The sequence below is a fragment of the Macrobrachium nipponense genome, chromosome 3 (assembly GCF_015104395.2).
Source record: "Macrobrachium nipponense isolate FS-2020 chromosome 3, ASM1510439v2, whole genome shotgun sequence".
NCBI classification, from domain to species: domain Eukaryota; kingdom Metazoa; phylum Arthropoda; class Malacostraca; order Decapoda; family Palaemonidae; genus Macrobrachium; species Macrobrachium nipponense.
In genome coordinates, this window is record NC_087202.1 from 13661186 (window position 1) to 13688923 (window position 27738).

The window sequence follows — 27738 nt, forward strand, 5'->3', positions numbered from 1 at the left end:
CAGTCATTTCCCTTCACTATCCAGAAACGGCCCGCTCCGATTGAACACTGAAAATAGGCAGCACTGCTTTGCCTTGGCCAAGAGACTGCCATTAATCTTGAAGATCTTATCGCTTCTCGATAGTCTGAACGCCTTCAGACTCAGAGAGGAGAGATATTAGATACTTCACTAAGTGACGATGTTAGATTACACCGATTCTCTCGGGAAGGGAAGGGTCTTTGGACAATTCTCTGAATTACCTGACCTCTGTGAATCAAACCTCTTAGAGGCCAACATGTGGCGACTAAAGCGAATCCTCTAGGATCATGAATAAGGAAACAACTTAAGAGGAAGCTCCTTCGTCTTCAATATTACGAAAACTTAACGAAAGGACGCCCTCAGTCTCTCCTCACTTTCGAAATACTTCTAAGTGAGGATTACTCAGACGTCAGTAGTTGTTGCCTTCGATCGAGAAGACCCGCACGGACGTGCACTAGTTTAACGAACCTCTTGAGGATCGTTACGTTCGTGCCAAGCCCATAACCAATTCTCTCTTCTTGAGCTATGAAAGAGCTGAGAAATTATCCGAGATGATTTGGGCCACTCGATCCAAACTCACCCCTTCGAGGAACTGGAGAGCCGACCAATTTGGCTTCCAATTCTTTCAGACAATGTGCCAGAACATCTGTTCCTCTGTTCGGATGTCTGGCACCCTCTCGCTATCACCCGAGGTGATCCTCAAGCCGTTGATAGAAAATTAGAATTATTACAAGATCTTTGATGTTATTCCAATTTCTTCGTGAGGAAAAATTGTAGAGGTCTGAATTGCTGTTTATTCAGGGAAAAACAGCTTCTCCAGCGAGGAAATGTCCCCAGCAAACTCATCCATTCCCTCACTCAGCCTGCTTCCTTCCCTAAATAAGGCTGCACTTTGCATAAGCAGGAGATGCATTATTATAGTGCTATGCCGCGGTAGATTCGTACAGAATTCTGTTACCGAGTGCGGTAAACCCGCACCGAACAAGTATAAGAGATATCTTGTTGAAATTTTTCTAAGTAAACGGAAGGCATGTTCATTCATGATTACTAGAAATTTCCTCAACCCGAGGCTAAAATCCATGATTGTAGGGCAGAGAGACGCAACCAAACGCGCATGACACCGAGCTAGCCGGTACTGCGTAGATCACATCACAGTAACAGCAGCCTTGTTCATCGTCTCGCACTATCTGCCTGAGTTGCCAATTACTCCTTTTACGAAGGGATAGGTATGAAATTATCGAGCAAAAGGAAACTCTCAAGCAGGCATATTTAAACGAAACAAAATTCGCTAAATACAGAATCTGAGTTGGTGTTGTCGTAACAATACCTGAATAGTTATTCTTACTCCGAAAACTCTTGGAAGGTTGAAGGGAGTGTCAAATAAATACATTAGAACAACAGTTCTTTCGGCTTCTATCCGCAGAGGTAAATACTATATGCGTATATGACTTGACCCATGCGTTAGCAAAATGACGCAAAGATAACTACGTAAGTATTGTAGTAATTTGAACATCGAATTCTCTACTACATCTTTCCTCGACGAGGAAGAGAGAAAGAAAGGAAAACGACTGTCCACGTTCTAATGAATGAGACTTTTTAAAAGAACTCCTTGACTCTTTGCCAAGAAAAGGGAGTAATATTCGAATAGAGATCATCAAGAGAGAACCGAGGATCGAAAAGGACCGTTCAATGTTCTTATGATATTGGACATAAGACTTCCCTGGATCTAGTCTACAAGTCTTTTCTTACTCCCCGGATGAGCCTCTGAAAATGAATGAGAGCTCTTCCGAAATTTGTTAATGAGTTTATTCCGCTTAAACGATAAAACGTTAAAATCTATGTCAATGAGAACTACCCCATTTATGATGGGGTCCCCCACTTAAATGACAAAACGTTTAGTATCTTGACAATGGGGAAAACGTCCTTACTAGACAAAACTATTAGCACTTTGCTAATAGGGAAAACCCTTTAACATGACCGAAAGTCACCCAGGAATCGAGTATATAATCTTCCCAGATTCTCAGAGAAATCGATGAAGAGGAAAGAGGGATCGAAGAAAAAATTCGGGTATGTCTCTCCGCTAACTCCGAATCCTTTTAAAAATTTCTGTAAAGAAATGTCCTGTGGAGAGTCCTGAAAAAACCTCCTCTTGACGAGCGTTTATAAAGCGTCAAGCGTTCTAACGTCCTGAACAGCAAATAAAACGCCTTCTACAAGTCTTTTCTCTCGCAAAGCGTCCTGCCGAGCTTCCACCGAAGCGTCCTGGCGAATGTGCACAAAAGCGTCTCATAAGCGTCCTGGAAAGCGTCCTCAAAAACGTCCTGCGTAGCTAAGAGCGTGTCTGAGCAGAGAACACCAAGTCTTCTGAACGACGTTTCAGAGAGGAACTCGTTGAGCGCCCTGATGCATGCAAGTCCCGCCAAGAGGCGTCCTGGCGAGCGACCTTGCCACATCTCAATGATATGACGAACCGCGTTTTGCGTATGACGTTGAATATTTTCAAGGGACGTCCTCATGCGAGTCTCCATGGAGAGCCCGCACGCTGCTCCTGAAGTGTGTGAACACTAAAGGAAGACGTATGGCTTTTCGTCTTCAAGACGGGCCTTAAAGACCTTCATACCTTCTTACAAAGACAGTGGCCGCCTGTGCAACAACTTGCGTCTTAGTAATGCAAAAGAACATCTCCAGAAACGCACTCAGCAAAGGAACGCCGAGCGTCCGAAAGACACCCTCGCAAGGTGCTTGCCGAGCGTCCTGGAGAATGTCTCTACTTATAGGACGTCGAGCACCTCCAAAAGCTACCTCACGTCTAAATTGCCCTTCTTATGCCGAACCAGAGACATAAGTTGTTTGACTGTGCAAAGCAGCTTGCCGGACGTCAAACTTATCAGCTTGCTTTTTCGAAGTAAAGCGAACGTTACATAACGTATACGGAGCGCCATGAGGAGAGGAGACGAATACTGAGTTGCTCCTCCAAAAGGTGGAATCTAGAATGTCCTTGATTACCAAATTCTTTTGGAATGCTAGCGAGGTTGAAACAGCTCTAACTTCATGAGCGTTCACTCGCAGGAGGCTCAAATCACTCTTCTGGCAAGATGAATGACCTCCTTAATAATGTATACATGATGTATAAAGAGCGTTCACTCGCAGGAGGCTCAAATCATCTTCTGGCAAGATGAATGAGCCTCCTAATATGTCCCTTAGGAAAAGAGCCAGTGCATTCTTCGAAAAGGGTAATGTGGTCTCTTTACTCCTCATCCTCTCGTGACGAGAGAGAGGACCGTGAAGCGTCCTCTTCTCTAAAGCTTCTTTAGGGGGCGCGAGTCCTTCCGAGAGCCCCACCCCTGTGTGGGGAGGATTGCCTCGGAGGACGACAACCCTTGAAGATTCGTGCACGTGCTCGATCTTCGGCAGCCTGGGAAGCGACAACAGGACCTGCCGAAAGGAAGCCAGATCAGCATGAAAAACCCGTAAACCCTCCTTCGGCTTTTGACATGCCCTCTCCCTGGTTTTCTGGGAGTCCGACAGAGGTCTAGGCCTAGAGGCGTTTTGGGGCCGATCTGACGTTCCCTCCTAACGAGAGAGAGGACGTGAAGTGTCCTCTTCTCTAAAGCTTTCTTAGAGGGCGCGAGTCCTTCCGAGAGCTCCAACCCTTGCGCGGGGAGGACGCCTCGGAGGACGAGAAGCAATCCTTCAAGATTCGTGCACGTGCACGATCTTTAGCAGCCTGGGAAGCGTCAACAGGTTCTGCCGAAGGGACGCCAGATCGGTGGGGGAGCCCCCCGTAACCCTCTTGCGGCTTTCGCCATGCCCTCTCCCTGAGTCCTGGGAGTCCGACAGAGGTCCAGGCCTAGAGGCATTATGGGGCCGATCTGACGCCCCCATCCACAACACAAGGCACTACACTTCACAACACTGATTGGAGAGCGAGCACTTTAGTCTAAGATTACTTGATGTAATCCTCTAGCAGACACTTCTTCTAGGCCCGTAAGCCATACCACAGGGTTAGGCAAAATAAAATCTACAGGAGGTTAGAAGGTTCATTATTTCTAACTTCTGTTTACTGTGGAGGAAAACTCCTGATTCTAACACGCTCTAAAATGCGTACATGAATCCTACTTCTTCCGTAAGTCACACATTACACTAATTACATTGAACTTATGCAAAGAAAACATGTAAACGTCATATATACTAAGCGAGTGTCTACCGAAAGTTCCGGTAGCCTCACCCTACCCCATGCAGACAACAAAGTCTGAAACTAGGCTAACTAGCTTCAGACATCAAATGCAATGAAAAAATTTACGATAGCGTATGCCTAGCCACAAATCCAAGTCAATAATCGTAAGAATAATTAGGATACTTAAGCGGCTAATGAAGTTTCAAAATCCTAGGCGGAGGTCTGTAAACAGTTGTTTACCGACCGGCGACAGAAAAATATGAATAGAAAATGGGAATTAGTTCCTGATATCCGCCTCCCAGCGGCGGGAATGGGTACTACCACCTGGCCGCCCACTGCGTGTGCCGCGAATTTTGAAATTCTGTCGGACTTCGGAGAATACAGCTATATATATATCTGTCAGGTAAGTTTCATGAACAAATTTTATTTTACCGCTTCAGCGTTTAAGGGTTAACTGACATTTCAAAATAGTGTATGCAGTCAAAGTCCATTCAATACATATGCAAGATATTTTAATACCACACAAAGTCCCAAAGTTTGTTCCTTGCTGGATAAAACATTAATAATCTTCATATTGATGATACCTAATTCTTAAAGCTAATTCTTTAGTGCCAATTTCAGATACCAATTGAATTCAAAAGATGCAATGGTAAACCATAATCTAAAAATGCATTTAACAAATATTAACAACACAAAAAACTAGGTATCATATCTTGCCTTTTTCTCTTGCCAGTTTTAGAAGAGAATATCCAAATTTGTGTGGATCACAGACTCCATCCTTTGGGACCCAAAAAGCTCCAACAAGATCAGATGTACTCAAAATATTACACTTTTTCTCAACTTCCTTAGGCCTCAGTATATAACATTCTGTTCCTCGAGCTCTAAAATATAAAACAAGATATACTGTAGTAACCTAGTATATATGGTTTATTAGTCCAGACAACAGAATTTTGGCTTACTCTATAAGAATCTGATCTTTCTTTAAACCTTCAACTAAAAACCATTATGGACAGAGTCAACAGACTATACTACATCAAAAGTGGCTCTAAAGGGAAATCAGCCTGCAGAAGAGAGAGACAATTTATAAGCAAAGGTGTTAGATAATGAAATATGAGGAAATAGAAAATAAAACACACATATGAACTCAGGACACAAAAGCAGAGAGCGGGAATGAATTTGCTCCTTGCTGAAACATTTGGAGATTAGAAGATCCCACAACTGCACTCGGCAAAGTATTCCACATTTTTGTTGCAGCAATAATAAAACTTTCAGCAAACTGAGTAGTACTAGACTTGATCCTAGAAAACAACACTGTTTGCAGAAACCTCCAACTGGGTTGGGTAAAGACGAGTGCAGAGGATGCCTGTTGTAGTACATTTTATGAAAAATCATAATGAACTTTCCTCATGTCCATCCCCCAAGTTGGCAAAATAAGCTTGACTGATGACATTACTCTATCGAAGAGTTTGAGATGATAGTCAGCTTGCAAGGACCACACTGGAGAACAGTATGCCAAACAAGAACATAGACATAAGAGCTTCATCACTGAAACATTCAAAAACATTTTTGCAGGATACCAACAACTACTGAGAAACAGTCAGTTTATCAAAAGTTCACACCTAAAATCTTAAAATTTGCACATTTAAAACCATATCATTTATATGTAACACGATGCAAAGGCAAAAGTGATCTGGACTGACTATCATATGTAATTTGAGCTTTAGAAGGGTTAAGCTTCATTTCCCCAAAACTACTCCACTCATGAATACAGGCCAGACCTCTATTAAAGGATTCTGTATAAAGGAACAACAGCTAGATGAGTAGTATCATTGGCATATGCAATACATTTATTCTCCAGACCTTGCCACATGTCACTATCATTAGATAATAAATAACAAAGCTCCAAGAACATTACCCTGAGGAACACCTAAAGCTGCTACAGTGGCCGTTAACATAGATCCTTTGGGTTCTGCGCATCAAAATCAAAGCACCAATTCCTAATACATAATCTTAGCTTGTACATAAGTGCTTTATTAGTCACACTGACAAAGGCTACACTAAAATCCAAACAGACCATGCATGCCTCTGCACCCTTGTCAAGATCACTCTGCAAGACAGTACAAATTGACAAGAGTGCATCACAAAATTCAAATTGTAATTCTGGTAGTGGGTTACTATCTTCAACAAATCTACAAAGGTACTCAAAGTGCAGATTCTCAAAATTCTTATATAAAACAGGGGTAATGGAAATAGGCATATATTCTGAGGACTATAAGGACAGACTTAGTCCCTTAGGTAGTGCAGCAATGTTTCCCTTCCTCCTCACTGAAGAAAAACTTGCAAACCCAACTAACTTTCAGAAAATATGAGAGCAAGAACATCTCTTCCAAAATGCAAAAGAACAAATGAAAACTTCCATAGGATCACCAATAAGAGAGACTCCTTACCATCCTATCTGCAGCAGTCTGTAGACTGAGATGGAAAGGGTATGGGACACACTTTATATGATAATTATCTTAGTATTCATACAACAAATGTTTACTTATTGCACTGTACTTCCATAACTTTGGGTCCAGTAGTCTATTAAGACAAATGACAATTAAGCAAAACAAAAAGGAACTGTAAACACTTACTCAGCAATAGCTTTCATTTTCCTAAAATGAGTCAATCTGTCACGGGTTCGAGCTAAATGCAAAGAGCCACACTGTTTCCATCCTGTGTCATATCCTGCTTCCGCAAGCTGCCTTGCTAAACGTTTTGTTGTCCTTATTATGTTCATTTCAGATCTCATTAGTTTAACACCTCCCAAAAAGCCTGATCCTCTCCATGCAGATGGTCCACCAATCCTGAAAAAAAAATATATATAAATGGCATTACAGTAATGCTATTGACACTATTTACTGCAAAATGTAATTGATCTTAAGAGAGGTTAGTTACAAAAAAATGACCAATTTGTAGTGATATAAAAATTTTGTATTGAAGCAAAGGGAACACATGTAAATAAATTGAATTGCTTATACCTTCCTTGTTCAAGCATAACTGCATCTTTTCCCCAACCTAACTCTGCCAAATGATACAGTACTGATGTGCCGACCATTCCTCCACCACATATCACAACTTTGGCTTTCTTAGGAGGAGTCTCATCCAAGGGTATTGTAGATGACAAAAATGGGCCTGGAAAAGAAATGATTACAATGTAATCACTCAAACACAAAAATCAAGCTGATTAACCTCCAACAATACCTCGGTCGCTGCAAGTACAATTTTAATATGGATGTTAAAGTGTAATTAGTCTATGGATAGACAATATTTTTGTACTGGATAAAAATGTTATTAGTCTCATTACATATAATCTTCATACTGGAGGCCGTCTACACAGCACAGAATAGAAGAAGAATTACACTAAAATAATTCTGATGTATAAAATATAAACATGATATTGTTATGATACAATAAAGTTTGTTCATACTTACCTGGCAGATATATATATAGCTGTATTTTCTGAAGTCCGACAGAATTTAAAAAACTTCCGACACACGCAGTGGTCGGCCAGGTGGTTAGTACCCATTCCCGCCGCTGGGAGGCGGGTATCAGGAACCATTCCCATTTTCTATTCATAATTTTTATTTCCACTGTCCCCTGAGGGGAGGTGGGTGGGTACTTGATTATATATATCTGCCAGGTAAGTATGAACAAACTTTATTGTATCATAACAATATCATTTTGTTCATGAAACTTACATGTCAATATATATATAGCTGAATCCCACCCCGTGGAGGTGGGAAGGGACAGAATAGGAAGGATTTTGGGAACAAATGCATGCAGATGATTTACATCTTGGTTCCACCTGTTAGCATAGCCGACTTCGTGATTACTGTCACCCAAGTCTGCTTCTGCTTTACTAGAGTTGCCAGCGAGGTAGAGACCTATAAAGCTGGTGCACTCCAGATGATCTGTCAACGGGGGCGTGACCACAATGTGACTAGACCATATTGACCATACCATGAGGGCTAAGAAGTAAAATAAATATATATATAAATATATATATCACCACCTGACCAACCTAGCCAAAGTTAAGGTGTGTTAACTAAGGCTTAAGAGTTAAGAAGTCGCCGTTGTCGGCGACTCAACAACTAAATTAAGAGCTCTTCCTAACCATTTTCTACAGGATAGGATGAGTGGTACTTCTTGCCCCAAGATTGTGTCTGCAGACACGTATGGCCCTAGCGAGCACAGATCTCATATGCCATCTTCACATCTCGAAGGGAGTGTGAAGTGAACACAGAGTTGCTTCGCTAAAACATGGTACTCAGGATGTTGCTGAGTGCCATGCTCCGTTGAAATGCTTCCGAGGCCGCGCCGTCAACCTGTGAGCATTCAGATAAAAAGATTTCAAATCTTTGTGCAAACACAATGAAGGAGCATTTTTGAAAGAACTCCTTAACACTAAAGCCAGGCTGTTCTTCGATATGGGCAAGTCTGGTCTTTTTCGGAACACTGCAGATTGCCCGAATGACTTCGACTTTCTTGAGTTTTATGTAGATAAAACTTGAGAGACCTGACAGGGCAACAGGACTCTCTCTGGATCCTGCCCACTAACTTGTGCCAACCCTTGCTTCCAAGCTCCTGGGCCCCCCCCAAGGACAAAACGGGTTTCCATTCTTAGGCCACAACGAAAGGCTTAGAGAGCACACCGCCTTGTGTTCTCTAAAGCCAAAACTTGTGACGATGGCTTAAAATCTCACTAACCCCTCTTTGTCGTATCTAGGGTGGTTAGAAGAAGGCCTTCCTGATCACATGCAAGAAGTTAACAGGTAGGAGAGGTTCGAATGCTTTGACATCAAGAACTTCAGACTACGTCTAAGTTCCATATTGAAAGCTTCGATCTGGACATGCACAGTCAGTCCGTCTGTACTAAAGTCAGGTGACCGACCAGTTGACCAAGTCAGACGAATCAAGGACAGCAAGGCTGTACCCTGAAGACCATAAGGCACTATTCTTCGCTGAAGGATGAGTGTCTGGACTGCCTGGGCGATTCAATCTAAGCAAACCTTGGGGGGTGTATCAACGCAACCCAACGTCGTCAGCGAATCAACTCCTGACTCGAGCTTCTGGTGCCAGGAGAAAGGAGCAAGGAGCAAAAAGGCGATTCAGTCCCGAAGGAAGAATGCCTGACAGTCCAACCTGGTCTCATGTTACACGATCATCGGGGGGTGTATAAACGCAACCGACTTCGTCAACAAGAAACTCAGGGCTACTATATGTCGCCTGATCTCGCACGAGTGTCTGACTCCGAGAAAACAGGTGAGACAAAAAGTAGATGGTGAGCGAGTTTCGAGATTCCACAGAACTCAAAGATCGTGAAGGCCTTGTTGTTTGACAGACGCAAATCTCTGAGCCCAAAAGCCGTCAACAACATATTTGCGTATTCTTTAATAGTTGTGACTGCCAGCTTATCCCATTCTTCAGACGGAAATGGAAGACGGTAATCTTATTCCTGTCAACATCTCGATAGTCTGAACGTTGTCAGACTCAGAGCGGAGAGGTTATAGGTACCTTTCGAGTTAGAGTAGACCGACTCTCTCGGAAAAGGTCCTTGGAAAGTGAACTAGGAAGGATGTGGCCTCTGTGAATCCAGGATCCTGAAGGCCAACATGGGGCGATCAGCGTCATTGTCGCTCCCTGTGACGTCATAAATCCTCATTACATTTCCTAAGCGATTGAAAAAGGGGGAAAGAGACTAAACATCCATCCCCGTTCAATATCATAGGATGGCGTTTAATGGTACCGATCCCGGATCGAGAAAAAGGGAGCAGAGAAGAAGAAGCCTCTTCGTCCTCAACATATCGAAGAGAAGAATGAAAGGGTGTCCCTAAAGTCTCCACAATCTCAACATACTTCTAAAGAAAGATTCCACTCGGAAGTCAAAAGTTGCTGCCGTCGATCGAGACGATTCGTACGGACTTTTGCAATCCTGTAACGAACCTCTAGAGGATCGTTACATTCTACGCCTGTTGTTATAATAGGCTCTTTCTCGTAAACTCGAGCAGGGACCGAGAGAAGATACTTCTTAAGATATGAGAGAGCTGTGGAATATCAGAGTTGATGTGGGACCACTGGTTCCAAAAAACTCGTTTCGAGGACTGGAGGGACGACCGAATTGCATTTACTTCTTTCAGATTAAGATCCAGGACATCTGAAACACTATCCAGATGTCCGGCACCTTCTTTCTATCATGACGCACTGAGAGATGTTCAGAATAATTTCTAGATCTTGAATAATATTTCAGTTTCCCGGTAGGAAAAAACTGTGGTCTGAATTGCAGTCTATTCGGGGAAACAAACTTCTTCAGGAAGGAAATGGTCCCCAGCAAGCTCATCCATTCCCTCCCCGAGTATGCTTACTTCCCTATAAGGCTGCGCTTTGCCTAAGCAGGAGAGCATAAAAACGTGCAATGTTGCGGTAGACTCGTAGTTCTATACCGTGCGGTAACGAGCACCGAAAGGATTGAGATAACTCTGTTGAACATAGTAAGGCAAAACGAATGCAACGTTTATTCATTCACGTAAGAAATCCCCTCAATCTTAGGCTAAAGTCCGCTATTGTAGGACAGAGATACAGTTAGTCAGTCAATCCCGCAGGAGAGACGTAACCGCCAGCACAGAGATACGGTTAGTCAGTCAATCCCGCAGGAGAGAGAGACGTAACCTACAGAGCATGACAGCGCACGATCTGTTACTGGCTCGGTTGGTACCAGGGTTCCCAGATGACAGCACTGCCAACCAGCCAAAGTCTACCATAAAACCAGCCAAAATCCCGCCAAATGGAAATCCAAACCAGCCCAAATAACCGCCAAATATATGTGCGTTATATTTACCTTTATAAATGCATATTTTTTTATCATATATATGCTTGTATAGCGGCATCATAGTTTTAGTTACATAATATAAACTAATATAAGAATACAGGAAAAATAATTTTTGTTTTGCTTTTCTATTGACAAATGAAGGGAGGTGACAGACAATCCTCTTAATCCCGTGACCCGTGGTCACTTCCATTAATCATCCATCCACAACGAAATGGTAGGCCGCTCAAAATAAATAAGTAAATAAATAAACATGCCAAATCTACCACCTTATTACTCTTTTTTTCCTCAATAGTTTGAACGGGTTTAAGAAAATATGGCATCTGCGCTAATCCCCTTTAACGGTCTCGACCTTTTGTAGCTGTTGCGGTCGTCTGGTGTGTGTGATTTTTTTTTATTCTATCAATATATTCAAATTCCCCAGATTTTCCTGAAAACCTTTAAAAATTCCCAATCTGGGGACAAATTTCCCAAAAGTGGGATCAGTGTTTAGCTCAAATTGCAAGTTTCTGAAAACCAGCCAAAAAACCACTAACCAGCCAAAGTGAATCTTTACCCACCAAATTGGAAAAAAACCAGCCAAATTTGGTGGGAAACCGCCAAATCTGGGAACCCTGGTTGGTACTTGGACAGTCAGACACAGCAGCAGCCAGCAGCTTACGAACGTAGTCTCTTAACTTTATGTCTGGGTTGCCAGCTACCCTATTCTACGAAGAAATAGGTCCGTTATTTTTTTTAGCAAAAAGAGACTCTCAAGTCTGGTATATTTAAGCGAACAGAAAACGCTAAATATATAGATGCGTTTTGTGTCGTCAGAACACTACCATACAACGGTAAAAGATAAATCGGAAACTCCTGGAAGGCTGCAGGGAGTAACTATTAAATGTCCTTAAAATAATAGACAATAGACCTCTCGGTTGCCATCCGAAGAGGTAACTACAGCAAGCGTGTATGACTTGAACCAACCAGTAGTAAAATAACGCAAGGCAAAATATTTTATATACACAATAAAGTTTGTTCTACTTACCTGGCAGACATATATATAGCTGAATTCGGAAATACAGCTACATACATATCTGACAGCAAGTTTCATGAACAAAACTTAGAGATCGAAGCAGACAGCTCAAGCTTATGTTATTGGACCTAAGCGTTCATTGACGTAGTCTACAAGTCTATTTCTTGTACAAGTCTGCGAATGACGAATGAGAGCTCTTCCGAATCTTGTCAATAAGAGCTTATTCGCTTACGTAATATCAAGTTAAAGAGATGTTTGTCAATGAGAACTAACCCATTTACGGGACAAAGAGATATTTTGTCAATGAGGGGATACCCACTTACTTGACAAAACGATAGAATATTGTCAATGGGGGAGTCACTGAATTGACAAAACGTAATCCAGGAAGTCGGAGCATTTTATTTTTCCAATTCCCGTCTCAAACGAGAAAGGGGCAAGAATCCTGTTAAGAGACAGGGCTTACAGCAGGTAGAAACGACGATGTTCAATTCGGCAGCGTAGTCCCGACTAGAAACTAACAAAATCTATCATCTGAAAACCCTTTCAGATGGGCTAAAAAGCTTGCAAAATTATCCTGGGAAGAGGAAGAAACTCTCCAACCAGCTTCCTCTCCCGTATCACAACTAATGCCTGCTAACGCTTAAAAATTATTGGCAGTATGGCAAAGGTGGCAAAGGAAGTCCTGTCTTGCGCTTCCTGAAGAGAGCGTTTTCCTTTTGATGAATGCCTTTGCAAGAATCCTACTGAACGTCGCCGAGACGTCGAGCCTTTACATAACCCGTAACTGCCTTATCGCAAAGTCTTGACTGCGGTAGAGAAAACGAGATCTTCCCTTGAGCTTTCCTTAACTCCATCCACCTTTGCGAAAAGCAATATAATATTGACAGAGACCTCTTGAATTCACGAAACCCGAGGTCTTGCTGGGTTTCGAAGACGAAGTTGCTGTTCACTTTAAGCTTCCTCCGAACGCACTGCTTACTTCACATTCTTGAGGCTCAAATCTTAAACAAGAGCTTGAAGTCTGAAGAGTTCAACAGAAACGTTCCAGCCAGGAGACAAACCTGGTGTGCGCTGGCGCGCGCTCGGCGTCCATTTGCGAGGACGCTCGGCGTCCGGCGGCGCGCCGTCGGGCTCCACTGGCGAGGACGCTCGGCGTCCACTGGCGCGCGCCTGGCGTCCATCCGAGCGTCCCGTTCAAGCCGAGCGTCAAAAGAAGCGTGCAGAAAAGCGTCACGCTCCTGACAGGCGTCAAAACAAGCGAGAGAAACTGCCTTCTTTTTCATATTTCTCGGTGAAAGACGTACCGTGATCAGGCGACGTTCGCCTTCTTACTTCTCACTGAAACGCATAACGAGAGAGTGAGGGGACGTAAGCGTCCTCTTCTATAAAGCTTCTATTTAGAGGGGCGCGAGTCCTTCGAGATTCGGTGCACGTGCACGATCTTCCGCAGCCTGGGAAACGTCAACAGGTCCTACCGAAGGGACGCCAGATCGATGTGGGTTCCCCGTAACCCTCCTTCGGCTTTCGACATGCCCTCTCCCTAGTCCTGGGAGTCCGACAGAGGTCCAGGCCTAGAGGCAGTTATGGGGCGGCATCTGACGTTCCCTTCCTGACGAGAGAGAGGACGTGAAGCGTCCTCTTCTCTAAAGCTTCTTAGAGGGTCGCGAGTCCTTCCGAGAGCTCCAACCCTTGCGCGGGGAGGACGCCTCGGAGGACGAGAAGCAATCCTTCAGGATTCGTGCACGTGCACGAACTTTGGCAGTCTGGGGATTTTCATCAGAAACTGCCGAAGGCACGCCAGATCGGTGGGGGTTCCTCGTAACCCTCCTTCGCTTTCGACATGCCCTCTCCCTGTGGTCCTGGGAGTCCGACAGAGGTCTAGACCTAGAGGCGTTATAAGGCCGATCTGACGCACCCTCCACTACACAAGGGGCACTATCACTGCACTTAGCCACTTCACTATTGCTCTCTAAAGCAAGCACTTTCGATTCTAAGTTACGAATCGAAAGAGTATAAGAGAAAAGGGCAATAACCTCTACAGACACTGTTTTAGGGCCCAGAAGGCAACATTACAGGGTTAGGAGTAACAATAACAGAAGTAGCACTCTTCACAACAATGAAGGAGAGCGATCACCTCTCGCAGACATATTCATAACCCGTAGGCCATACTATAGGGTTAGGCAAAATAAAGTCTACAGGAAGGTTAGCAGGTTCACTACCCTGACTTTTGTTTACTGATTAATTGCGTACATACGAATATGACAATTTGTCGAAAATTGCATTTTTCCTAACTATACAAACCTGAGGTCCTTTAACAATAGGAAGGTAACTAGCGGCAGCTGGGACGGTCGTAAGCTTCGAACAAGGGGAGAACGGTAGTTAACTGCTTGTCCGATCGTGCGCGCGCCCGCGCGCCCGAGAAGTGAAGAATCACTTTTGCTTTAGGCCCATGCAAAAAGTTGCAGAGTGAGGGTGGCATGAGGTGGGGGACTATATGTAAAGGACCTCAGGTTGTATAGTTAGGAAAAATGCAATTTTCGACAAATTGTCATTTGTTCCGATACGTAATTACAAACTCGGTCCTTTAACAATAGGAAGACTCACTTCTTGGTGGGAGGAATCTGAGTCTTTTTGGTGAACAGACTGGTGTTCGTCCAACCCTGGAGTGCCTCCCTGGTCGTTATAAGAGCAAGGGAGGGATCCAAACCTCTGTCCGATGATCGGGGTGTGCACCGCAGGATCAATGGTCAGACCTCTGGGCCAAGTACTAAGAGAGAGGCAAGCGTATCTTCGTACCAGCAAGCAAGAACTTGTTCCTGTTTGCAAGAGACAATCATAAAATGATGGGTTTGTCTCAATTTGGCATCCACTTCCTCCCCCTTGTTGGAGGAAGTGGTGGATATTTACTCCTATCCCTACTGACAGGGATAGGATGGTGCTCTATTGAGTAGCTCACTGCATCTCGTCCTTACCCAGCAGGGTGACGACCGTGTCCCTCTACCCAAAGGTAGAGGGAAGAAAAGATGGGAAGAGGAGCCAGTCACACTCTCATTCCTCATCCATTCTTACGGTCACACCAGGACTCGATGCTGTTCAGCCTGCGAGGGTCTGGGTTAACTACACAACGTGTTGAGCAACCACCGACGGTTTTCCCAGGAAAAGATCCAAGGAACTGTGGGCAATATCCTGAAGGTAGAAGGAGGTGCATGCGGTCCGGTTGGACCAGGCGCCTGCCTTCATTACCTGCGCCACGGAGAAGTTCTTGCGGAACGCGAGAGAATGATGAGAGGCGTCCACACTCATCCTGGTGTCGAGTTTCTCAGACAGCTCCGTCGCACCTTCACAGGACAAAGCAGCATAGCCTTCGTATCGGAGGCGGTGACGTCCATTAGGGAGGGTATTGTGAAGGACTCGAACCAATCGTCAGTTACCGAAGGGTTTGATGTCTTCGCTACGAAGATCGGTACGAAATCGAGCGACACCAAATCCCCATCCCTTTGTGCTTGACTTCTCAAGAGAAGTCATGCAGTTACCTAAGACGAAAAGAAGGGAATAGTCGTATGACCTATCCCTCTTCTCGACTTTGGTTATGTACAGTACTCATACTGACAAGCTATTAAGACGAAGTAATGATTGCTCTGGAACAACCGAACTAAGTCCCACAGCATAGTTTCGTAACTGACTCGGACGCTCTGACAGCTGCCGACTGACTGGTTCGGAATCAGTAGAGGCAAGTTGTCCAAGCATCCGGTAAGTCACGTGACCTTCGCCTTTAAAGAGTTATGCTGAGAGACCAAACAAATAAAATATTTGTTAGTCACCAATGCCGGACGGCGCGGCGATGATTCTCTTAATGCATAAGCTCAAAAGGCGAAAGTCAATTGCCTTCAAAAGACCGAGGTCCCTGATGGCAAGAAAAATCTCATTAGACGTTGAATCTCAGCTTAAGGAGAAACAACACTATGTGACGTTGAAGACGAAGGTAGGCAATGAATGCAACCTACGTCTTCCAGCTGAATCGAGAGAAGGAATCTCAAGATTTCTAAACCTGTGCTTACAAATGACTGAAAACGCTAACCGCCATTTTCAGCTTGCTCCGTTGTTGCAATGAAAGCGGGGCGTTCTTCAGTAATGAAACACAGGGGAGAGCCGCTTGAAGAAACTGCTTCTCATGGGCTGAACGTTTGGAAGTAGAGCTGGCAGGTGTGGGAGTAGGCGATGTCTTTCAATACATCTGCTAATCCGGGGTGAACAATGAACAATTGTACACCTCCGAATACAAGATATTTTTGAGGACAAACTCAGATTCCGCAAAAATCATTCGCATTATCGGGATACGATGCAGCAAGAGACTATTACAGAATTCTGTTACCGTGCGGTAAACAGAAAGATGAGAGTCGAATAGATATCTCTGTTTAAAATTCTCGCAATACCGAAGACGATGAATACTAGCGTTTCTCAGCAGTAGATGGTCATTCATGTATGCGAGAATCCCCGTTAATCAGAGACTTAAGTCCGTGATTGTTGGCAGAGATACGGTTGTTATTCAATCAAAGCAGGTGAGAAAGACATAAACAACCGTCTATCTCAAAGCGGCAGCTGATACCTGAAATGCCTCGGGCAATTCAATACGCAGTAGCTGTCGCTGACTCGTCATCCTGAGTGCCAAGTAATCCTTTCCACGAAGGAATGCGTTCGGCTAGAACCACCGAGCATGAAAAAAATATGCTCGAGCAATTATATTTAAGCGAAACGAATTTCGGTAAATATAAAAGCTTAAATGGCGTTGTTGTGACAACACCATAATATATAAAATTGAAAACTGGAAACTCCTGGGAGGTTGCAGGCAACCCGGGTTGCAGTTCAATTAGAATACTTTTTCGTCTAAGTCGCAATCCGTAGAATAACCAGGATATGCGCCTACCCCTCGGACCATTCAACTGCTTAGCAGAATCATGTCGCGAGGTTAATATACGTAGTATATTTGTAGGATTCTGAACAACGATCTCCATCCTAAATTCTTTCCTTCAAGAAAACAAAATAAGGATTGGAGATCGACCACCTTCGTTCTCTATTAAAGAGAGTGAAGGAGAAGTCTTCCTCGAAGGAAAGCTTCAATGGTGAACAGAATACTAAGACGATAGTTCCAGCCAAACTGGATATTCCCGTCTGTTCTTCTCTATTCCAGGTTGGTCGCCTACTGTGAGATAGTCTTCTTTCAGCAGCAGTCTTCTTCCTAATGCTAGAAATTCCAGGAATTCGAGCATAGGCGAGGTTCCCGATTATCGTGTAACATATCGGGGATTCTCGTCTCGCTCACTTTGGACCGTGGTCTCGCCTAAGTGTTTGGAGATCGTAAGAAACTCTAAACACTCTGAATGCGCTAGAAATTCCGTAGAATTCTAAGCAGTCTGCGAAACCCCCACCGAATTCGTCAAACGATATCGGCTGGTGGTCCTCTCGATTCCCGTAGAAATCGAGAATGGGGCAGGATCCCTCCTCAACGACCGGGGCTTACGTCAGGTAGGACCCGAAGGTCCCCCCTGGTAGCACAGTCCCCAACGTGGGATCCTACAGAGAAATCTCTGTAGGATCCTTCCCCTTTCCCTCGTAGCCGTAAGGAGAGAGGGAATGGGGAGGAATTGGATACTCGCTCGCTTGCCTCCCAGTGGAACTAGCAGTTGGAGAAGAGTAGGAGCAGCCATCGCCTTGCGGCGATGGCCTCTCAGAGTCTGGGAAACGTATCGTCAGGAGAAAACGTTTTCCCCAGAGGGGGTTACGAACTTCTCACTGTAGGTAAGGGTCTGCCGCCACTGTGAACGTCGTCTGGGTGGGGCTGATCGACACCTGACAGGAGAGAGCCGATACCGTCCTCCGACTCATTCCAGTCCCTCGTCGAGGTCGAAACCTCTCAGGAGGACGAAAGGAGTATTTAAATACGGTGTCCGAAGACACGTAGAAACGCCGCTGTCGCAGTAGAGGAGTGGAAGGTAGCTTGATCGACCGGCCAGAACTGAGAGAGCCTTCTTGTCCGGAGACGAGAGACACTGGTTCAAGACAGAATCGGTAAGCTCCGATCGCGGCATACCCACCGTCGGTTTGGGTTCCCTCTCGGGCCCCAAAACGACTCGAGCAGAGACATGGGCTCTGCTGGTGGGAGCGGCGATCCATTCCCCCCGGTCGTTGTGCTGACGAATCAGTGCAATAACCTGGGTAAAGTTACTCTGAATCTCGGAAGTTACAGCTCTTGAGGAGTAGGGACCGTCCAGTCCTTCCAACAAGAGCAGCTCCCAGGACCCTCCTCCTTCAGAAGAAGGACCAGCAAACAGATCCCTGACGGTTGCCTCCAATCACTTGCGCGTACGTCCTGGTTGGTCCTAAGACCAACCTGGCACGTGCGGCGTCGTGACGGGATCGTGAGCGGCGCATCTCTCACGATCACTCCTATATACCTAGCTCTTCCTGGCGTATGCCGAGGAAGTTGAAGGTATCGGAGAGACAGAACTGACGCTACCCCCTCTCATGACGGTCGCCTCCAATCACTTGCGCGTACGTCCTGGTTGGTCCTAAGACCATACGTGGCACGTGCGGCGTCGTGACGGGATCGTGAGCGGCGCACCTCTCACGATCACTCCTAGCTACCTCGCTCTTCCCGGTGTAGCCCGAGGAAGTTGAAGGTAGTGGAGAGACAGACCTGACGCTCCCCCCCCCGCTCGCTGGCAGGACCAGCGTACGTGGGGGGCTGCAGCCGATCACCAACCCGCAGTGGGGATCGATCTGCAGGCCTGGCCGTGCCGCTCACCTGTGGCGAGCGGCTTGACTGAGCACGTCGACCCCGGTCCCGTGCGTCAGACGAGCTGCTGCTGGTCACCGTATCCGCCCGGTCCCCTGTGGGAGCGGCGGTCAGGTGACCTGCAGAGCTCGCTTTCGCCGTGAGACCGTGAGCGTCTCGCGGCACGTCAAACCGCTGGTACCAGCCGAGGCTGGTACCGTCGGTCGAGGGGACCTGGGGGACCTCTTCCCAGCCTCAACCCGTGGCCGGTCAGAGACCGTCACGTCCACCCCAGGTACCGGCTGGTCGCTGCGAGAGCGGCCGCTGGCCTGGCGAGAGTCACCTGAGCGGCTCTCGACAGTCTTCTGCTCCGTGCCTCGGTCATGATGCTGAGCGAACTCAGGCGTCTTAACTTTGGCTGCACGGTCACCGAAGGAGATCGTACACTCGGAACTTCTCAAGGGACGAGAAACCGAGCCGGTACCTGGCTTAGCAGCAGAGCGCCAAGACCAGGCGAGGGTGTACCAGCGGTAGCCAGCACACCCTTGGTCCCCGTCTTCTTCTCTTCTCAGAAGGGGAGACGGGCCCCGTTCCCGAAGGAACAGGAGGACAGCAGAAGAACCCCCCCGTCACACCGGAATGTGACGAGCCCTTCGAAGTTCCCGAAGGAGTCTTCTTAGGGGGAATAACAAAACCCGTTGACCAGCTGGTCGCTGCTAGAGAGCGGCCGCTGGCCTGGCGAGAGTCACCTGAGCGGTTCTCGCCAGCCTTCTGCTCCGTGCCGTGGTCTTGGCGCCGAGCGAACTCTGGCGCCGAAACTTTGGCTGCACGGTCTCCCGAGGGAGAGCGTACACTCGGGATCTCCCGCGAACGAGAGACCGAGCCGGAACCTGGCGTAGCGGCATCGCCGCTAGCACCAGGCGAGGAAGTACCAGAGCTAACCGATACTCCTCTGGTCCCCGTCTATCTCTTCCTTACGGAAGGGGAGACGGGCCCCGCTCCCGAAGGAGCAGGAGGACCAGCAGAAGGACCCCCCGTCCCACCGAGGTGGGACGGGCCCTTAGAAGTTCCCGAAGGAGACTTCTTAGGGGGGGGAGGCAGCCTTCTTCTTCTTCGGCTTATGGGCCTTAGAAGTCGAAGGGGAAGAGGCAGCAACAGACGAAGACGAAGATGACACCTTCCTCTTCTTCGTCAGCTCACGCAGGACAGTCGTCAGGTCCTCCATCCAGGCCGGAGTCGGGCCTATTGCCAGAAGCAACACGGCCCGACTGCACCTGTCCGGAAGGACCTGGGACTGGGGTAAGGACACACCATGGGCAGGACCAGCATGGACAGGCGCAGGAACCAGGAGCGACAGGAACAGCAACCAGCTCAGGAGCGGCAGGAACAGCGGCAGCGGTAAACACAGAAGGGACAGCCAAGCCAGTAGCGGGAACCACATCAGCGACAGGTACGGCAGCCCAGCCATCGCCTCGTAGAATCATCGGCAGCCAGCGTGGTACTGGCGGCCGGTCCAGGGGCGAGCTGCTGGAACAGCGGAAAGTCTGGGGCAGGCAACACGAAGAAAACACAGGCGCGGCGGCATACCCCTCCTCGGTACGGCGGCGACCGGCCCTAGAAAGCGGCAGACGGCGGTCACCGACACAGCATGGGGAGTGTAAGACCAGCGGGGGGAAGCAGCATAAGCGGCCGTGAAGGTTGTAGTGGAGACCACTCCAAGGTCACCGCCCCAGACCTCGCTAGACTCTGCAGCAGATCGTGGATGCTAGGCATGCCCTGCAGCCGCAGTGGTCCATACCTGTCCAAGGTCGTCTCCCACGGCTGTAGCACCTGCGGTAGCACAGACAGATTAGTAAGAGGGGTTCCCTCACGCACGGGGGGGGAGACATGCCCCACCCCGAACGGAAGGAAGACCCCAAAAACAAAATACGAGGAAGCTGAGCGGGGGGCAGGAAAGAAGACGAAGAATCGGATACCAAGGGAGTCGCGGGAGAGCTTTCCGACGACTTCCTGGCAGACCTTCGCTTCCCCTACCCCCGCACAGCAGTGAAAAGTAATATGAAAATGAAACAGAATACTGCACTTGCGATTCACTTCATAGAACTTAAAGAGGGAAAAATCCATTCCCGGTAAGAGCGGAAACTTGATCCATAATAATATGATGCTATCATAAATATATATGAAAATGAACAATACTGCACTTGCTATTTTCACTTTCACAGCAATAAATCGTAAGGATTAATTCCCGGGTAAGAGCGGAAATTGATCCAAAATTAAATTTGATGCAATTAATAAATGAAAATGAAAAGAAAACTGCATTGCGAATCCACTTTCATTGCATTCTATTCATACAAAATAAGAGGCTCTTGCCGAGCGCAATCAAGCTCTCGGCAACGAACGCACAGGGCAAAAACTATAATGAAAAAGAGTACTTACATCTTTCAATTACACACTTTCGCCCAAAATAGATGACTCGGCGCGAGTGCGCCCGCCCTCGGCACCGAGACATAATTCAAGGGTTCAATTCATGAAAAGAGCGGAAATCGCCGTCTCTACGGCGATAGCTCCATGTTGATTCATAATTAAGTAATGAAAATGAAAACAGTGTACTTACAGTTTCATTTTCAAGTCAAACCAAACCATTAGTAGAAAACACAATATAAACAAAGAATACGACGATGAAGCGGGCAGAGAGCGATGACGAACACGTCCTTCACACCCGCGGCCGAAAGCAAAAGTGGTTCTTCACCTCTCTGGCGCGCGGCGCGCTGCGCACGATCGGACAAGCAGTTAACTACCGTTCTCCCCTTGTTCGAAGCTTACGACCGTCCCAGCTGCCGCTAGTTACCTTCCTATTGTTAAAGGACCGAGGGTTTGTATTACGTATCGGAACAACATACTTTTTCCTTACGGAATTAGACATGTTTACTGATTAATTGCGTACATACGAATCATACGTCTTCCTTACGGAATAGTACAAGTCTCACACTCCTTACATGACAAAATCTCCAACAAAGAAGCAAGACCCAAACCCCGCTCGTGCATACCAAGTGCGGATCTACCAAAGCTTTCGTAGCCACACCCTATCTTTGCAGACAAACACCCTCTGAAAAAACTAGCCTAACTAGATTCAGAATCTTATGCAAAAATGAATCAAATTCAAATCAATTTAAGATAGCGTATGCCTAGCCACAAATCCAAGTAAATAAATCAAAAGACAATTAGGATACTTAGCGGCAATGAAGTTTCCAAAATCCTAAGATGGAGGTACTGAAAACAGGTGTTTTCAGCACCGGCGACAGAAAAATTATGAATAGAAAATGGGAATGGTTCCTGATACCCGCCTCCCAGCGGCGGGAATGGGTACTAACCACCTGGCCGACCACTGCGTGTGTCGGAAGTTTTTTAAATTCTGTCGGACTTCAGAAAATACAGCTATATATATATCTGACAGGTAAGTTTCATGAACAAATGGAAAATTTAAGTTGGAAATTTTTTCCTAATTACTGTATAAATTTGAAAGAAGTGTAACTCTCCAGTATTCCACAAACAATTATGCAGAATACTTTTGTAGCATGTGGTTTTTGGACTCAAACAATCCATAGGATTTTATGATATTCATCACACTTCATATACACCTATTACTTTAAGTACACATGATTCTCTTTCCAAGACATAGAAATCTATTCTCAAAAGAGTAACTAATTCATAAAACATTAGTGCTCATATATATTTACAGGCAGTCCCCGGGTTACGACGGTCTTGGCTTACGACATTCCAAGGGTAAGGCACTTTTCAATGATATTCATCAGAAATTATTTCCAGGGTTACGATGCATGTTCCAGGGTTACGACGCCTACAACACTGATTCTGGGAGATGAAATATGACACCAAAAAATGCAAAATAATCAATATTTGAAGTTTTTTTTTTTGTTTTAATGAAAAATGCAATAAGAATGGAGTTTACATAGTTTTCAATGCACCCAAAGCATTAAAAGTAAGGTTTTCTTAGGATTTTTGACGATGTTCCGGCTTACAACAATTTATGGCTTACGACGAGTCTCAAGAACGGAACCCCTGTCGTAACCTGGGGACTGCCTGTACATATAAGGAACCTCTGGAATACTGTTGATATCTTACAAGAGGATATATAGGTGTTAAAAACTCTTTAGAACATTTTGTAATGTAATATATCTATAATGCAAGTTCAACTGGCATTCCAAGTTTTAGGAGGGACAGTCTCCATAGAAAACAGTAACTGACTACTGTTCTGCCATGAAATATAGGAATGAATTAACAATACAATTATATGGTACCAATAAAAACAGTACAGTAATAGTAACCCACCACAAACAATAATTCACACAACTACTAAAGCATAAGACTAAAAATAATTAAGCATACTGACCTTGGTTTTGATCATGGTGAAGATGCTGATTCGGTGAAAACCATGATCCCTGAAGGATTTCAGATGTGGATGCTGCTCCTGTATGGCACTGCTGAGAATTCTGCGCTAAAACTTTCCTGCTGTTCACAGTAAAGTTACGGAGTAACACGGTGCCCATCTTTTACCAGTATCTGAATTATACAACACATAATGTACACCTGAATTACACAATACATAATGTAATACAGCGTTTACATGATTGGTTATGTTTTAATATACAATACCCATCACATATAAAAGAACAATAACTTGGAACTGTGCTAGTTTTATGCATTGTATAAGAATTTTTATATACAGCATTACAATGACTTGAGGTTAATGAATTTTTACTTATAGCATAGAAATGACTTGTAATCCTGAACGATCTCTTATATTCTGCAATATCTACAAAATTTTTGCGATGCCAAATTACTTAAATGTAACTGGTATGGATCTGAGGGAGAGCTTAGTGGGCCTGAGGCTAGACATAATAAAAAAAAATAAAAAAAAAATTAAGTTTAGAAATTCAACATTTTCATAGTGTCTTTGTATTATCAAATAGTTCTAGATTGTAACTAGTACTACTCAGTATCAGGTTCAAACAACTCATCAGTTGGTCAGCAGATATTGCCAAAAATAAGTGCTTGCTTTCTTGGCGCACACACTTCATTTCTCCGTAACATGTGGCGGGTTATTTCTGTAGCATTCGTGCTTCCATAGAAAGTAGGACACAGTCATGATAATCTAATAGGTTTGGGGATTTAATTAAAAATCTGAATATGATATCCATTGAATAAATAATTATTTTCCTAGGTATGGTTTATTTAACATTTTTGTAAGTATAGAATATTTTTTCTTTTCAAAGGTGCAGAAATTTTTCCAAACCAGAGCACACAATGAAACAATGAAGATCGGGAGTATTGAACACCATGCAATCAGATTACATAAATTTCATCTGCAGCTGTAAACTCAGAACATCAATACCCATGAAAAACTATCACCCAATTTGTATTACATAAGTAAACAACATACACGTAAGTAACTGTCATATTCTCCTTTGTTTTCTTGTTGCTATGAAATTGATTAGAAAATAATGGCTGTAAACCAACCACTTTATTTATCTGATACTCTATCATATGGAGTTGAGAATAAGGAACTTGACTGTTTTATTGACCACACAGCTAAAAAAATTAAATTGAAACTGCGTATAAAAATGGAAAATTTCCGGCTTCTCAGCCAAGATCAACTTTCCAGAATTGTTAGATTATAATGCCCAAAGGATTTTAAAAAATGTTATTGTTATAATACAATTAAGTTTGTTCATACTTACCTGGCAGATATATATATAGCTGTATTTCTGACGTCCGACAGAATTTCAAAACTCGCGGCACACGTAGTGGGGCGGCCAGGTGGTAGTACCCATTCCTGCCGCTGGGAGGCGGATATCAGGAACCATTCCCATTTTCTATTCATATTTATTCATGACCCTTGTCTCCTGAGGGGAGGAGGGTGGGCACTCTAATTATATATATCTGCCAGGTAAGTATGAACAAACTTAATTGTATTATAACAATAACATTTTGTTCATGAAACTTACCTGTCAGATATATATATAGCTGAATTACACCTTCGGATGGTGGGTAGAGACAGACTAGGATTTTTTAGGAAATTTAAATTAAAATAAAAGATTAACTTATTGGTTCCTTACCTGATAGCAAAGTAGACTATGTGATTACTGTCACCTAAAGCCTGCTTATGCTTTATCAGAGTTGCCAGCCAGGTTTGGACCTGTAGTGCTGGTGCCCTCTAGATGCTCTGTCAACGGGGACGTGACCACAATGTGACAAGACCATCTAGCCAAACATATGGCAGTAACACAGCAACCGACCACCACCTGACCAACTAACCAAAAAACCCCTGACATTAACACTAAGGAAATGACAATTTGTCCAAAATTGCATTTTTCCTAACTATACAAACCTGAGGTCCTTTTACAATAGGAAGGTACTAGCGGCAGCTGGATAGGTCGTAAGCTTTCGAACAAGGGGTTCGGTAGTTAACTGCTTGTCCGACAGGCGCGCGCGCGCGACTGGGAGGTAAACAAATCACTTTTGCTTTTGGCCCAAGCAAAAACTGCAGAGTGAGGGGTGGCATGAGGTGGGGCTATGTGTAAAAGGACCTCAGGTTTGTATAGTTAGGAAAAATGCAATTTTGGACAAATTGTCATTTGTTCCGACACGGCATACAAACCTTCGGTCCTTTTACAATAGGAAGACTCACTTCTTGGTGGGTGGAATCTGAGTCTTTTGTGAACAGACTGGTGTTCGCCCAACCTTGGAAGCCTCCCTGGTCGTAAGAGCGAGGGAGGGATCCAAGCCTCTGTCCGATTGATCGGGGTGTGCACCGCAGGATCAATGGTCAAGACCTCTGGACCGAGTACTAAGAGAGAGGCAAGCGTATCTCTTCGTACCAGCAATGTAAGAACTTGTTCCTGTACAGGAGCAAAGATAAAAGTCATGGTTTTGACTCTTGTAGGCATCCACTTCCCCCCCTTGTAGAAGGAAGTGGTGGATATTCTGCTCCTATCCCTAGTGAAAGGGATAGGATGGGGCTCTGTCATATAGCTCACCGGCATCTCGTCCTTATCCAGCAGGGTAATGACCGTATCCCTCTACCCACAGGTAGAGGGTAGAAAAAGATAGAAAGAGAAGCCAGTCACTTTCTTTCATTCACTATCTATTCATACAGTCACACCAGGACTCGATGCTGTTCAGCCTGCTAGGGTCTGGGTTAGCTAGACGACGTGTTGAGCAGCCACCACGGGTCCTAAGGAAACCGATCCAAGGACCTATGGGCATATCCAAGAGGTATAAGGAAGGTGCCGGTAGTCTGGTTGTACAGACCCCTGCCTTCCATACCTGCGCCACGGAGAAGTTCTTACGAAACGCCAACGAGGGGCCGGGGCCAATATTCTGACTTCGTGAGCTCTCGGACGGGACGTACGGATGTCGTCACTACCATCAGCCTCATACGCCCTCCTGAAGACCTCACGCAGCCAGGACGAAAGAGTGTTCTTGATACTTCTTCTTGGTGACCCCCGTTGCTAACGAAGAAGCGTCGACACTCAGGCCGAGGTGTCGAGTTCTCTTCAGATAGCGCCGTAGCGTCCTCCAGGACAAAGCAGCATCTCATCCACATCATTATCTGCATGAAGTTCCCGTACTCTCTTCGCCGATGCCAGGTCAGCAAGAAGAGGGTCTTGTGATTCCCTGGTTTGGCAAGACCTTTGGAGGCTGCTCTTAAGCAAGGAGATCTCGAACGAGTTCGAGATGTCCAATCCCGTCAGTTTCAGGACGAGCGTCAAGGCGGCTCTGTATCCTTTGACTGTGGGAACTTAGAGGAGCTTCCTCGGCGAAGAAAAACGAGGAAAACCGCTACCTGCTGAAGAGTGGCTCGAGAGGAGATAGGCCCCGTCTACGACACCAACCACAGAAGACGGCCGACTTCCCCTGGTACACAGCTGCAGAGGACTGACGGACGTTTTACAGCCATCTCTGTTGCTGCGCTACGAAAAAAAGCTTCTCGTTCGCAAGAGATGGTGGATAACAGCCAGCCGTGAAGACGTAGGGACTGGACTCTCGGTGGTACCGCTCGACGTGTGCGCGGGCGAGAAGGTTGTGCCAATGGGGAATTCTCTCGGTTCTCTTGCGAGAAGAGCCAGCAGGTCCGGATACCAAATGGCCTGTGGCCATTTGGGAGCCATCAGGATCATCCTGAGATTCGGGATGACCAGTGCTCGACTGATCACCTTGCGAATCAGGCTGAACGGGGGAAAGGCATAGGCGAAGAGGTCGTCCCACGGGTGTTGAAGAGCGTCCTCTGCAGCTGCCCATGGATCCGGCACGGCGAGAAGAACACCTGGAGCTTCCTGTTGTGCCGGATGGCGAATCAGACCTCGACTGGTCGCCGCCACAGGTCGAAGAGCCTTTCCGCCACGTCCTGGTGTAGAGACCATTCGTCCCCTATCACCTGATCCCGACGGCTGAGCGTGTCGACTACATTCCTTCCCTGGAATGTAGCGTGCCGACAGCTCTATTGAGTGCGCCTCGGCCCACTCGTGCACCTGCCGAGTCAACTGATACAACGGGAGAGACACTAGGCCCCCCCTGTTTGTTGACGTAAGCCACCACCGTGGTGTTGACGTACATCAACACCACTGAGTGTCCCATCAAGCGGTCCTGGAACTCTTGGAGAGCGAGGAACGCTGCCTTGAGTTTCAGTACATTGATGTGAAGGTGCTTGTCGTTCTCGTACCACACTCCTGAAGTCCGCAACTCTTCCAGGTGTGCGCCCCATCCCTCGGTCGATGCGTCTGAGAGCAGCTGCAGTCCCGGGGGGAGAGTGCGCAGAGGCACTCTCTTAAGGGGTTCCTGTCGTCCAGTCACCCGGCTAGGTCCTGCCTCAC

At 45.8% G+C, this 27738-nt stretch overlaps 1 protein-coding gene across 1 annotated transcript in view; it reads right to left on the reverse strand.

Moving 5' to 3' along the window:
- LOC135221625 (pyruvate dehydrogenase phosphatase regulatory subunit, mitochondrial-like) overlaps positions 1–23425 on the reverse strand; it is a gene marked incomplete at its 5' end in the record, with an annotated part of 83001 nt that extends 59576 nt beyond the window's left edge. The window contains 4 exon segments of the mRNA XM_064259287.1: positions 4913–5076; positions 6829–7041; positions 7216–7369; positions 23256–23425. Of these exon segments, the coding sequence (XP_064115357.1) occupies positions 4913–5076; positions 6829–7041; positions 7216–7369; positions 23256–23412 (688 nt within the window).
- Positions 23426–27738: the final 4313 nt, after the last annotated feature.